The 13,591-nt window shown below is 44.0% G+C and overlaps 1 protein-coding gene across 1 annotated transcript in view; it reads left to right on the top strand.

The window, feature by feature from the left end:
* Positions 1-13,591, top strand: part of ANO2 (anoctamin 2, calcium activated chloride channel) — a 372,967-nt gene that overhangs the window by 202,379 nt on the left and 156,997 nt on the right. The window contains exons 13-14 of the mRNA XM_011955293.1: positions 2,535-2,546; positions 2,782-2,892. Of these exons, the coding sequence (XP_011810683.1) occupies positions 2,535-2,546; positions 2,782-2,892 (123 nt within the window). The remainder of the gene's footprint in view (positions 1-2,534; positions 2,547-2,781; positions 2,893-13,591) is intronic.

The raw sequence follows: 13,591 nt of genomic DNA, 5'->3' as shown, positions 1-13,591 counted from the left end.
GAAGACATTTATTGGATGTATCTCTGGACTTAACTCTTTAGATAAGACAAGTATGGTCCTGAGCAGGCTTGGGTTCTTCCTCCCAGCTGGCTCCTGGGGAGACTGACCAAATGGAAATAGTTCCCAGAGTCTCGGTGGGAGGGGTGATGATCTGTGATGACTTGGCATCAGATTACCCATCCAGTGCTGTTGTGTTTAGGGAACATCAGGAATAAGGCTGATCTGTCCATGGCTGGGTGTGTCAAAGCAGCCCTCCCAGGGGCTGGATTCTGCTCTGGCCAGGAGCTCAGTTGTCCACTTTTGAGGGATTCTATAACCTCACCCTACTTGCTTGGCTGCAAACAGGGAGGTCCTTGTCAGGCCTGCTTCAGCTGAGTGCAGCGCAGCCTGTCTCTTCCTTGAGTTACAGATTCCTGTCTGAGTGCTTAGGAAGCTAGGCTTGCTTTAAAAAGATGAGAGTTATGGCCAGGTGGAGTGCCTCATGCCTGCAATCCGAGCACTTTGGGAGGCCGAGGTGGGCGGATCACCTGAGGTTAGGAGTTCAAGACCAGCTTGGTCAACATGGTGGAACCCTGTCTCTACTAAAAACACAAAAAAATCAACTGGGCCTGGTGGCATGTGCCTGCAGTCCCAGCTACTCCAGAGGCTGAGGCCGGAGAATCGCTTAAGCCCAGAAGGCAGAGGTTGCAGTGAGCCGAGATCATGCCACAGCAGTCCAGCCTGGGTGACACAGCGAGACTCTGTCTCAAAAAAAGGAAAAAAAAAAAAAAGATGAGGCAGCTCTGAACTGAGGCCCAGTGTGGGGGGAGGTGAGCCACAGCCACACCTAGAGGGATTCAAGCAAACTCCTGTGTGTGCTGCCACATCATGCCATGGAAAGCCAGAGATAATCAGAAACATCCTGCCAGTCAGCTGGGGATGCCTCCCTTAGCCCCTGTGCGGGGTGTGAAAGGGGAGAGGCCCCTCTGGCTTGAAGAGATTTAGAACCCATGTTCTTCTGGAACTCACTGAAAGATACTGCTACAGTTTTTAATTAAAATCTCCCATTGGAATAATGTAGAAGTAAAGCAACCAAATTTCAGAGGCCACGGGGGACAACCTCAAACCCTAGTTCTCAAAGTATTCCTGCAGGTTATTAATTGTTACAGGCAAAAGTTGCTCTGTGGGAAATGATGGGCTTACGAAAATAAAGCAAGTGTCTTGACAGTAGCACTTTTCAGAGTTTTTAATATGCTCATTGCGACTCTCAGAAAGTCGATACATTATAGTGTTTTCCAGTGTTTTAGACCTTGGAGTCCTTTTTTAGCTGAACTTCTCTTGGCACACACATTAGGAAATGCTGTGTTGGAGAACGGATGAAGGTGAGAGACAAAATCTAGTGCACTTTACAAGCATTTAGAGATTCCTGTGTGTTCTGCATGGTGCCAAGTACTGTGCAAAACAGAATAATACAGAGCAGGTAGCTGATCTTTATATTAGGATAAGAAGACTCTCACATGCAAAACAGCTAGGAAACAATAAAAGAAAAATACGTAATGAAGAGCTGCAATGTGTGGTATAAGCTATAAAAGTCTAGGAATTCAGAGAGGGAGGAGACCCCACCTGGTAGGTATGTTACGACAGTTGGAGAAGGCCTCCTGGAAGGGGTGGGACTGACGCCCCCTTGGAGAATGGGTGATGATGGAATGGCACCACCTGCTGTTGTTTTAGTTATGCTTGTTAGTCACTTACATGGTCTATCCTCTCCTGCATCGTGGCATGTCTTGGGAAAGCCAGAGAGAGGTCAAGAGCCTGGCCTGTTGACCTTTGGAATCTCTGACATATGGACAGGGATGAGGACATGTGTGTTCCCTGAATAGCAGAGCCCATTGTGAGCCAGTACCTGAATCCCTGCCCAGGAGTTATCGATAAATGATGCAGGAACATGAAGTCCTCACACCTGTAGATGTTTGTTCTCGAGCTGGAAACCGTAAGGAAGGCCCGCCAGTGAGGCCAGGTGTACACAGTTAAATTTTCTTTGAAGTGAGTCATGCATCTTCCTGCCCCGGCATCTGCACTGATTTGACCGTGGTCCTCTGGATTAGTTAGGTGCTCTTTCCCATGCCTGGTGACTCATGATTCAGGTTTGTGTTGCTGAATGGCCCAGTGAGGTCTCTTGAGCATTGCCGTACTTGCCAATGAGTTACTCACTGAGGCTGTTCAGGAAACAGGTCCAGGCAAGTGAATTTTAAGATTCCCTATGGCCACCCTTGACTTTGATGTTTATTGGTCGCCATTTTAGCTCAGAGAATAATGGAGCAGGGAAGGAGTTTTGTTGTTGCCCTCACTCCCAGCTGTGGGGCACATCTGTTTCTCCAGCTGGGAGCTGGCTTGTGGAAAGTTAGAAGTTTGAGGTCTGACGATAGTTGGTGGGATGACCAGGGATATCCCTCTGCCCCTGGTGAAACGGCTCTGCAAAGTACTGGGCCTCTCTTCGTATCCACCATCCAGTTAATGTTTCCTCTCTCTTTTCTCAACACCGGCGCTATCCCCAGGAACGTGCCCAGGTTTGGTTTTCAGTGTGACAATGAGTGTTGTGTGTCCCTTGTCTCTTCCTCATGTTGTGTTCTTATGTTAGGTTGTGACGTCTAGATGCCTTGTGATTGTGTTTGGTGTGGCAGTTCATCTCCAATAGCGTCCAATCGTAAACGCTGATGTTAATGTACATGTGTCTGGTTATAACCCTCAGGCCAAGGCCATTCTTCCTTTTGTTTACTAACCACTCTCTGCTCTTTGGTTTAGGAACATTCCAGGCCTGAGTATGAAACCAAAGTTCGAGAGAAAATGCTAAAGGAGAGCAACAAGTCGGCTGTCCAGAAACTGCAAACAAATACTACGGAGTCTGGCAACGAGGTACGAGGCTGCCCTCGTTGCTCACGGTCCTCTTTACTTGCTGAGATCCTGTTGTCATTTTGTTCGGCACACCTTAGTGAAGGGAGACTGGGCTTGAGAAGGGGTTGATGTGGGGCAGGATGGGATGAGAACATGACATCTCACATTGTCCTGCAGCCGGAGATCGTTGGCAATGGGCTTTCGCGATGACTTGACCGCTCTTTCCCGGGTGGTGCTGTCTGGTCCAAATGGGAGGGCAGGTTGGAGGAGAAGCCGTTCAGGCCTGGTTCCTACCATCATCTAAAGTTTGAATAATAGTAACATTTCATACCCCACCATACCAACCGCCACCACGCCTAGTCCTTATCGAATGCTTGCTCTATGTTAGACACTGTTCTAAGTGTGCTGCATTATCTCACAATAAGTCTGTGAGGCTGGTACTATTGCCATGTAAATGAAGACTCATGAAAAAAGTTACGTCCACAGATTAAGTCATTTGCCAGAGGTCACACAGCCAGTAAATCACTGGCGGATCTGGGATTCCAAGGCAGGTCTATTAGTCTGTGCACCTAACCACTATGACATACAGCCTTCAACTGCAATGGGGAAAATCAAAGGATGAAGCAAGAAATAGCTCTTAGGGCCTGCAGGGGCAAATTCATACCTGTATTTGCTCGAGCTACTCACCCAGTGTTCCTTACATTTCATTTTATCTCGGTGGGCCTCCAAAAGGGGACACGTGATTTTGACCATGTCCTCTGAGTCATGTCTCTGAGTTTCATGGTGGCATGCAGTCGTTAAAACAGAGCTTCGGAATGGGTGCTGTGGTTCGTAAAAATACTCCAAGTATGTATGTTGGGGGGGCATGGGGATGCTCTTGGGGATACCTGTCTCTGTGTGCCACCCGTCTTTGAAAGCAGTGGTTGGGTGGGGGGCAGGGAGAGAGACAGAAAGAGTTTATGATTTTCTTAATCTGGTTCTTGAAAAAAAAATCCACTAGATTGAAAATCTGTTGCTTTTAGATGTGTCTTTTCTCCATCTTGGATTTGAATTCAAATTTCATTTCATTTCACGTTCTTTAAGTTGGAGCCATTCATGTTAACATGCAAATTTATGCAAGCATCAAAACAGAAGAATGTGGTGTTTTCGAGCCCAAAATACTGGCACTTTTTTTTTCTTTTAAGAAAACAGAACTTAAACAGAACAGAGAGGGTGGCCCTCTGAGTTATTTTTTTTCCTAGACGACGACCAAGTCCAAGACCACCAATTATTCAGGGAAATAATGAATTCATTCTTAGGAAAGACTAGTCATTACTGCCACCCTCATCAGAAAGCAAGCATTCTGTGTTCTGTCAGCTTCGGCAATGCCATGCAAACTTCTTTCTCCACCCCATAGCAGTATACAATGGATAATTTTATGGAAATCACATGTAACTTTTATTGACCACTGACTCATTTAATTTTAATTCCATAGACGGGAATGCCAAGGAGCTGGAATTGTGTACACTGAGGCTGTGGTTCTAATGTAAACATTGCTTGGGTATATATGCATGATTGGTCAAATAACTTTCAGGAACCATGAATAATTAAAAAACATCTGAATGCATTATGAATGATGCATATGTTTATGTTTTCGCATTCAACATCTATTTTCATTACACTGTTGAGAACGCAAAGCTCAAAGCAGCTAATGCTTTATGGGCAGTAGGGGGAAAAGACCTTCTCCAATGAGCAGTGTACAATAAAAATGGCCTAGAATTTGATTGTCAGGATCCTTCTTGTGTTTCCTCCCTTTCTTTAACATTGCAAATGATTCTGTTCTTGCCAAATCCAGCCATAGGTGGGAGATAAAGATGGACGCTGCTCTTGTCTGCAGGAAGAGTTGTAGTCAATACCCACTGCATAGCATTGCTGCAGGGGCACCATTGCATGTGGAATATTTAGGAAAGGCACCTTCTTCTGAGGAATAGACAGGGATTCAAGAATCAAATTCTAGCTGGTGGTCTTGGATGTGCTTGTTTCACCCCAGAAGATCACCTTGGTTCTGCCTTCACTGTCACCCTGATGCTGCATATCCCCACCTCTCCTAACTTTCCTTCCTGCTGAATGGTAAAAAGCTACCATTTACTGACACCCAGAGTTGTGCAGGAATTTGCTTAAGACCACATAGCTAGTTGTGTGGAAGCTGGTAATCAAACCCAGCTCTGCCTGATCCCCAAGACCTATTTGCTTTTTTTTTTTTCTTTTCAATTTTAAAGATACCAAGTCCATTTACTTTTTAAGCATGTTTATTGAGATTTAATTTTGTTCACTAAAATTCACCCATTTAAAGTGTACAATTCAATGGCGTTTAGCATATTCACAGATTTGTGCAATTATCTACACCATTTATGTTTAAAATATTTTTATTATCCCAGAAAGAAACCTTGTACCCAATAGTTGCCAAGCCATGGGTAACAACTCATCTACTTTCTGTCTTTATAGATTTGCCTATTCTGGACTTTCTTGAAATTGGTACTATAGAATATGTGGTCCTCAGCTCCTTTTACTTAGCAACATTTTTTTAAGGATTCATTCATGTTGTAGCATATATCAGTACCTCATTCTTTTTTATTGCCAAATAATATTCCATGTTTTGGATTTGATTCATTTTATTTATCGATGCAGTTGATGGACGTTTGGGTGGTCTGCATCTTCGGTCTATGATGAATAATGCTGCAATGGATGTTTGTGTACCAGCTTTTTTTTTTTTCTCTTGGGTATATACCTAGGAGTAGAATTGCTGGGTCATATGGTAACTCTATGTTTAACATTTTAAAGAACTGCCATGCTATTTTTCCAAAGTGGCTATATGATTTTACATTCCAACCAGCTATGTATGAGGTTTCCAGCATCTCCACATCCTCACCAATGCTTGTCATCTGTTTTTTAGATTTTATCCATCCCAGTGGTGTGACGTGGTATTTCACTGTAGTTTTTTTTTTTTTTTTTTTCCTTAGATGAAGTCTCATTCTGTCACCCAGGCTGGATCTCAGCTCACTGCAAGCTCCACCTCCCAGATTTACACCATTCTCCTGCCTCAGCCTCCCGAGTAGCTGGGACTACAGGCGCCCGCCACCTCGCCCGGCTAGTTTTTGTATTTTTAGTAGAGATGGGGTTACACCATGTTAGCCAGGATGGTCTCGATCTCCTGACCTCGTGATCCGCCCATCTCGGCCTCCCAAAGTGCTGGGATTACAGGCTTGAGCCACCGCGCCCAGCCTTCACTGTAGTTTTAACTTGCGTTTCCCTAATGACTAATGATGTGAACGTCTTTTCATGGGGTTTTTGGTCATTTGCATGTTGTCTTTGGAAAAATATTTATTCAAATCCTTTGCCTCTTAAAAATATTGGGTTAATTGGCTTTTGATTATCAGGTTATAAGAGTTATTTATATATTTGGAATATATGAAGTTCTTTATATATTTGGAATACCAATCTTATCAAATAATATGATGTAGAAATAGTTTCTTTAATTCTATAGATTGTCTTTTCACTTTATTGATGATATTATTTGAAGCACAAGTTTTAAATTTTGAAATAGTTCAATTTATCTAATTTTGTCACTTATGCTTTTGTGCTATGTCTAAGAAACCGTTGCCTAATCCAATGCCATTAAGAGATTTCTAATTTTTCTTCTAAGAATTTTATAGTTTTAACACTTGCAGTTAGGCCTATGATCCATTTTGAGTTCATGTTTGGGTGTGATTGAAGGAAGGGATTCAAATATATTTTTCTGCATGTGGATATTCAGTTGTCCCAGCACCGTGTGTTGAACAGACTGTTTCCTCACTGGATTATCCTGACACCTTATCAAAAGTCAATTGACCACAAATGTAAGAGTTTATTCCTGGACATCAGTTCGGTTCCATTGATCTGTATGTCTGTTCTTACGTAGTACCACCCTATCTTGATTGCTGTGCCTATATAGTAAGTTTTGAAATTGGGGGTATGCATCCTCTGACTTTGTACTTTTTTTTGAAAATTGTTTTGACAATTCTGGGTGCTTTGCATTTCCATATGAACTTCATGACTAGCTTGTCCATGTCTATAAGAAAGCAAGCTGGGATTTTGGTAGGGATTGAGTTGAATCTACAGACTAATTTTGGAAGAATTGCCATCTTAGCAATAGTAAGTCTTCTATGACTGTGGCGTATCTTTCTATTTATGTAGACCTTTTATTTTTTCAACAATGTTTTATAGTTTTTGGTGTACACATCTTGTACATACTTTGTTAAATTTATTGATAATTATTTTTAATTTTTTGATGCTATTGAAAATATAGTTGTCTTGATTTTATTTTTGGATTGCTCATTGCCAGTATATAGAAATATAATTGATTGTTCTATATTGATCTTGTATCCCACAACTTTTCTGAACTCATTTATTAGCTCTAATAATTTTTTTTTTTTTTGAGATGGAGTCTCACTCTGTCACCCAGGCTGGAGTGCAGTAGCATGATCTCAGCTCACTGCAACCTCCACCTCCCGGGTTCAAGCAATTCTCTGCCTCAGTCTCCTGAGTAGCTGGGATTACAGGCGCCCACCACTATGCCCAGCTAATTTTTTTGGTATTTTTAGTAGAGATGGGGTTTCACCATCTTGGCCAGGCTGGTCTTGAACTCCTGACCTTGTGATCCACCCGCCTCAGCCTCCCAAAGTGCTGGGATTACAGGCGTGAGCCACCGCGCCCGGCAGCTCTAATAATTTTTAATGGATTGCTTAGGATTTTCCATTTGTGAGATCATGTCATCTGTGAATAGAAATAGTTTTACTTCTTTTTTCCAGTCTAGATATATTTTGTCCCTGCTCCCTCCACCCATTTCCTAATTGCCCTGATTAGAATCTCCTGTACAATGCTGACTAGAAGTGGTGAGGCCGAGCACGTTGGCTCACACCTGTAATCCCAGGCGGGTGGATCACAGGGAAGAGATCGAGACCATCCTGGCTAACACGGTGAAACACCGTCTCTACTAAAAATGCAAAAAATTAGCCAGATGCGGTGGCGGGCACCTGTAGTCCTAGCTACTCGGGAGGCTGAACCAGGAGAATGGTGTGAACCAGGAGGCAGGGCTGGCAGTGAGCTGAGACCGTGCCATTGCCCTCCAGCCTGGGTGACAGAGCAAGACTCTGTCTCAAAAAAAAAAAAAAAAAAAAGTAGTGAGAATGGACTTCCTTGCTTTGTTTTTGATCACAGGAGAAAACAAATTTAGTCTTTCACCATTAAGTCTCATGTTAGCTGTAGGCCATTGCTGCTGCTGCTTTTTTTTTTTTTGGTTTGTTTTAAACTCTCTCTAGAAGGTTTCCCTCTAAGGCCATTCTTGCATTGCTATAAATAAAGACTGAGTAATTTACTAAAAACAGAGGTTTACTTGGCTCATGGTTCTGTAGGGTTTAGAAAAGGCATGGTGCTGGTATCTTCTTGGCTTCTAAGGAAGCCTCAGAAAGTTTATAATCCTTGTGGAAGGTGAAGGGGGAGCAGGCACGTCACATACTGAAAGCAGGAGTGAGAAAGAGGAGTGAGTTATAGGGGAGGTGGTGCCACACACTTTTAAATGACCAGATCTCACAGGAACTCACTCACCTTTGCAAAGACAGCACCAAGCCATAAGGGATCCACCCCCATGATCCAAACACCTCCCACCAGTCTCCACCTCCAGCACTGAGGATTACAATTCAACATGAGATTTGGGTGGGAACAAGTATCCAAACTGTATCAGCTTCCCTGAGAACAATTCACATGACGTGTACATGATGCTGATCTGAAATGAAATATTCTGTACTGTCATGAGGTGATAACTGTATATTAGGACCGTGGGGTACGAGTTATGGTACCATTACCAGGCAGCTGAGCCTTCTGGGCCTCTTCCACCTCAGCTGTCATGCAGGGAGAGTAGATTACACAGCCTCCCCAGTTCTGAGAGTCAGCAGTTTTCTTTGCTGATGTGCAGAGATGATGTTGGTCATCAATCCATTGGTTTGGGGGATTGGACCGTCCCTTATTTATTTATATGGTAGTAACTTGGATCTTATACCTTCTCTTATTGATTTTCAAGGATGCAGGCATAGGAGGATGTTAACAATGATAAAATTATAAGTAACATTTATGGAGCACTTATTGTATGTCATGTACAAAGCTTTACAGGTATTATTTCCTTTAAGTCTTAAAACCGTTAGAATCCCCAACTCACAGATGAAAAGACTGAGGTCAGTGGGGGACATAAGTTGATCAGTGAGAATACATGGTAGCGCCAGAGTCCAAGCCAGGCAGTCTGACTCAAAAGCAATGCTTCTAACCTCTTGCTCCTGTGTCTGCTGAAAGTTTTCCTTCAACAGATCCTCAAACACTCCTAAAAAGTCAGGTTTGATTCTTCTTTCCTAAACTAAAGACAGAAAGACTGTCATATTCACTGGAAAGATGGGTGAGAGACAAACTCGCTACCCTACATTAGTGGTTTTGTATAAATTTTAGTGGGGTGATGCTCTGTTTCCACTGAGGACAACAGTGGGGAGAATTAGCTCGGTTTACAGCTAGAGGTTCAAAAGACCGTAGGGAAAATTCGGGAATATAAATATAGGCATAGATTGTGTTTTCAAGAAAGAATACTGAGTCTGGAACTTTCAATAAAAGAATAGCTTGAAATTTTTTTTCCCTAAATTAGTTTGAATCTTTTCTAGACGGCTCTGTGCTGGACACATTTGGAGGTTTTCTTACGTTTCCCTGCAGGACACCATTTCTCTCTGTTCCTACAAGATGGTAAAGCTCTAAGTTGAGCGCAGATGGCAAGGTGCTGGAGCTGGCAGGTTGAGGAGCAGTGCTAGTCTTTGCCTCTCATCCCTATAGCCTTTCACTCAGTGCTTTCTCAGCCCGTGCCTCCTTTGCTTCCAATAAACTTTGTATTAGTTAGAGTACAGTAAGAAGACAAAACTCATGCTGTGTGGGTCAGCAGAGGGACAATACAAAGAGCTAATTCTAAAGGTGTTAGAAGAAGGGATGTTGAGCCAAGCAGGCCAGTGAGGCAGTAGAGAGATTAGCATGGCAGGAAGTGGGCGCCACCTTAGGGCTTCAAGGACAGGAGTGGAGATGGCCTTACCAGAGCCCAGGAGCCAGGACCACCCAGTGGGAGCTGGAATCCCAGAGGAGATGTCATCTGAAGCAGGTAGAAAAAGTGAACAAGAAATACCGTGGATTTCCCTCTTCAGCCTCCCAGGCTCCCATCATTACCTCCCATTGGCCAGACCTAATCAAAAGTCAGTTGATGAGTTGTTCCAGGAAATAGAGTTTTTGGGGTCAGTTCCCCACAGCAGGGACCAGAGGAAAGGAACAGCGGAATCTATCTGAGAGCAACCGGCAAAGTGCTGGCGCGAAAGTCCAGGCAATACGTCGATGTAACCTTAGAACCCACTAGTCACAAATCATTTGCAAGTGGGGTCCTTGGTTGGAGGCTGGAGAGGCTATTGGGGAAGAGAAATAAAAATTTGACAAGAAGCACAGGAATGCTCACCACTGACATAATAAATAAATACACCAATGGTCAGTTTTTCAGACCATTCCTGAACTGTTGAGAGTGAGTGAGTGAGCAGGTGTGTGAGAGTGAGTCAGTGGCATGAGCATGTGTGAGATTGTGTTCGTGTATATGTGTGTGGGGGGGTGTGTGAGAGTGTGCCAGTGGTGTGAGATTGTGTTAGTTTGTATGTGTGTGTGTGAGAGGGAGACAAGGAGAGGGAGCGTGCCTGAGTGATGGTGTCATTGGAGTGACACAGATGGGCTCAGATAACAGGAGGCTTCAAAGAGGAGCAAAAATAATATTTTTGTGTCAAGATGCAAAGAACATGAACAAGTAGAGTTGGGGGGCTGATGGCAAATGTGGGTTTCATACTCCTGTGAAACATATCACTGAAGGGACTTTAAAACAAAATCCGATTTCACTGGTCCTGGGAGTTTCTTCATGGAACTTGTCACCCACATATTGATTTAGCCGGTGTGCAGGCCCCAGCACCCCCATCCCTGCCTGTGCCACCTGAGGTGCTTATTTAATGAATGTTTTATGTTGAGCACTGCAGCTCGAAGGGAACAGGAGCCTAGAGGAGGCCTTGGATAGAGGGGTGTTAATTTACTGCTCAGTTCATCACCCTGGGGACAATTATTTCAAAAGAAAACTCATCTAAAGTGAAAGCACTGAAACATTTATGACAGAGGCCTCTGGCAGAAGCAACAAACAAACACGTGGAATAAATTATGCATAATTGTAGGGCCTTTGCGGAGGCTGGGACATTGTTGGAGCATGCGCGTGGGTGGAGAAGGGAGGCCCAGCGAGCAGGGGACGAGGGTCCCTCTCGCTTCTCACTCTGGGCCAAGGGAGACATGGTCCAGGCTTTCCACGCAGGCCTCGGGTGGTTTATCAGTTCTTTGAGCAGATGAAGTTTCCTCGTGCCCTCTTTTGAGGCACTAAATGACCAAATAACCATTTGAGGGTCAAAAACATAAAGAATAAAAAATAATTATCGCAGCCTCTTCTTAGGGTTTCTCATTGGCAAAGGGAAACACTGAGGCACAGAAAGGGACTCGTTTTACCAGAGATTCTTGTAGCAATAGAGAAGCTGAGATGAGATGTGAGCCTGGTTCTATTTCTGAAATCTGTTTATGGCCTGGTGCTTAAGAGCTCTAAGCATCCTTATTATAGGGGCATTTCATAGACTCTGGCTATTAAGGCAGAATTAGGACACCTGGAACCTTTGTTCTTTCCTGTACGCCTGCATGAGCTGAAGAATAATTGGCAGAAAATGGCCTGGGTTCTGTCCCAAGCTGACGGGTGTTCAGGGAGTCAAGCCCCTGTGCTGTCTCAGACCAGTCCCTGAGCCGGTCTGATAAGGGCTGAGAGGCTGCAGGTTGGTTCATCTCTGCAGTCCTGTGCTTCAGAGGATCTGTGCACACTGCCCTTGGCCTTCTCATATTTGGTAATAAGGACAATGAAACAGGTCACTTCATTTCAGGGGACGTGTAACTCCCTAGAACCTGTGTCACAAAAGTGGAATTGTTACTGAAGGCTGCCCCCTGAAAATTTTATGTACTATTTTTTAAACTTTTGCTTTAAGTTTTTATTTTCGGCAGCGCATCGTTTCCTGCTCTGGCTCCTCTCTCTTCCTTTCTCTACCCGCCCCCTGTCCCGCCCTTTCTCTGTAATTTCTCATGGAGTGGCCTCCTTTTTCACCTCTGGTCCCAGTCACACCCCGTACCCCGCCCCGGGGCACCCCAGCCAAGAGAAATGGGTGAGCAAAGGAGCAGAGAAATAGATGTAGCAAGGAAATTTATGGGTAGAGGTGTGGGCAGTCTAGGATGTGGATCTCCTTAGGGGTACTTTAGGATTAAATTTAGAACTGGATCCTGCCTCCCTTCCCCTCATTGGCAGAAACCAGCCACAAGGCTCCACCTAGATGAGCAGAAGGCAGGGAAATAGAGTCTTTGCCTTGCAGCCTCCAAGCAGCAGCTCCAAACTACCAGAGAGACAGCCAGCCTTCACGGCCACCAGGTCACACGGCGATGCGAGCAGCCGGACCCTGGGGAGGTGGTAGCGGAGGTAGTTAGAGAACAGCTACTGGTGATTCCGATCGACTACCACTTCCGGAGAATTGCTGCCGTGGGAAATGAGAAAGGAAGAAAGGCTCTTGAAAAAAATGCCGTAAGGAATTTCAGTGCATGAGCGAGAAGCGCTTATCCACAGTGTACCCACAGTGTGTTGGAGTTTGGGACTGACCCTTTCTGAACAGAACTTAGCACTCTCTTACATGGCAAGGCTGTTTTGTTGTTGTTGTTGTTTATAATTACACAAGTTATACCTGAAAGCATTTTCAGAAAAATTCTGACAAACATCTCACTGGACCTACCTCTTTTCCTCCCAATGTTGTCTCCTTAGAAGTAGCCAGAGCTAGTGGCTTGGTTTTGTATCCTTTCCAGGTCTTTTCTCATGCATTTTTGTTCATGTATAAATTCATTTGTGTTCTGGGCTCTGGTTGTGGGTTTATTTACACACGCGCGCACGCACACACACACACGAAAGTCGTGGACAAATGATTTCATCAGACCATAGTTCCCAATAACTCAAGACACCCCAGGATGCCACAGCAAACTCACAGAACAGACGTGGAATTACTAAACATTTCTTAGGGAAGCCCAGCAATACTTGACATCTGTAAGCCACCACGCAATGTTACCTCAGCCGTGTCAATGTTCTATAGTATTATGTTTTTTAATGTCATCATGTTTTAGTGAAGCTGACTTTTCTGTGGTTGCAGCCAGTGAGAACTGCACAAAATCATTGTGGAACAGGAAGCGTGAGTGTTGCTGTTCAATCTGATACCAAGATTAGAAAAGTTGGAAGTTGTCTAATAGGTGCACACATCCTGTTAGGTAGTAAATGCACACATCCTGTCAGCTAGTAAATAGGTTTAAGAATGAAATGAATTTTTATTATTTGTTTCAATTTATGTGTATTTTCCCCAATGGCTATTAATTTGTTAGGACATAAATATTTATTAAGTTATTTGGAGTTAACTACTTAATACATGGAACTGTTAAGTATTTCTTTCTTTCTTTCTTTTTGAGACAGAGTCTCGCTCTGTCACCCAGGCTGGGGTGCAGTGGCGCTATCTTGGCTCACTGCAAGCTCCGCCTCCCAGGTTCA

This window comes from Colobus angolensis, unplaced genomic scaffold (assembly GCF_000951035.1).
Source record: "Colobus angolensis palliatus isolate OR3802 unplaced genomic scaffold, Cang.pa_1.0 Scaffold11, whole genome shotgun sequence".
Taxonomy (NCBI): domain Eukaryota; kingdom Metazoa; phylum Chordata; class Mammalia; order Primates; family Cercopithecidae; genus Colobus; species Colobus angolensis.
The sequence above is the reverse complement of the archived record's forward strand: the minus strand, read 5'-3'. Positions and strand labels throughout refer to the sequence as shown.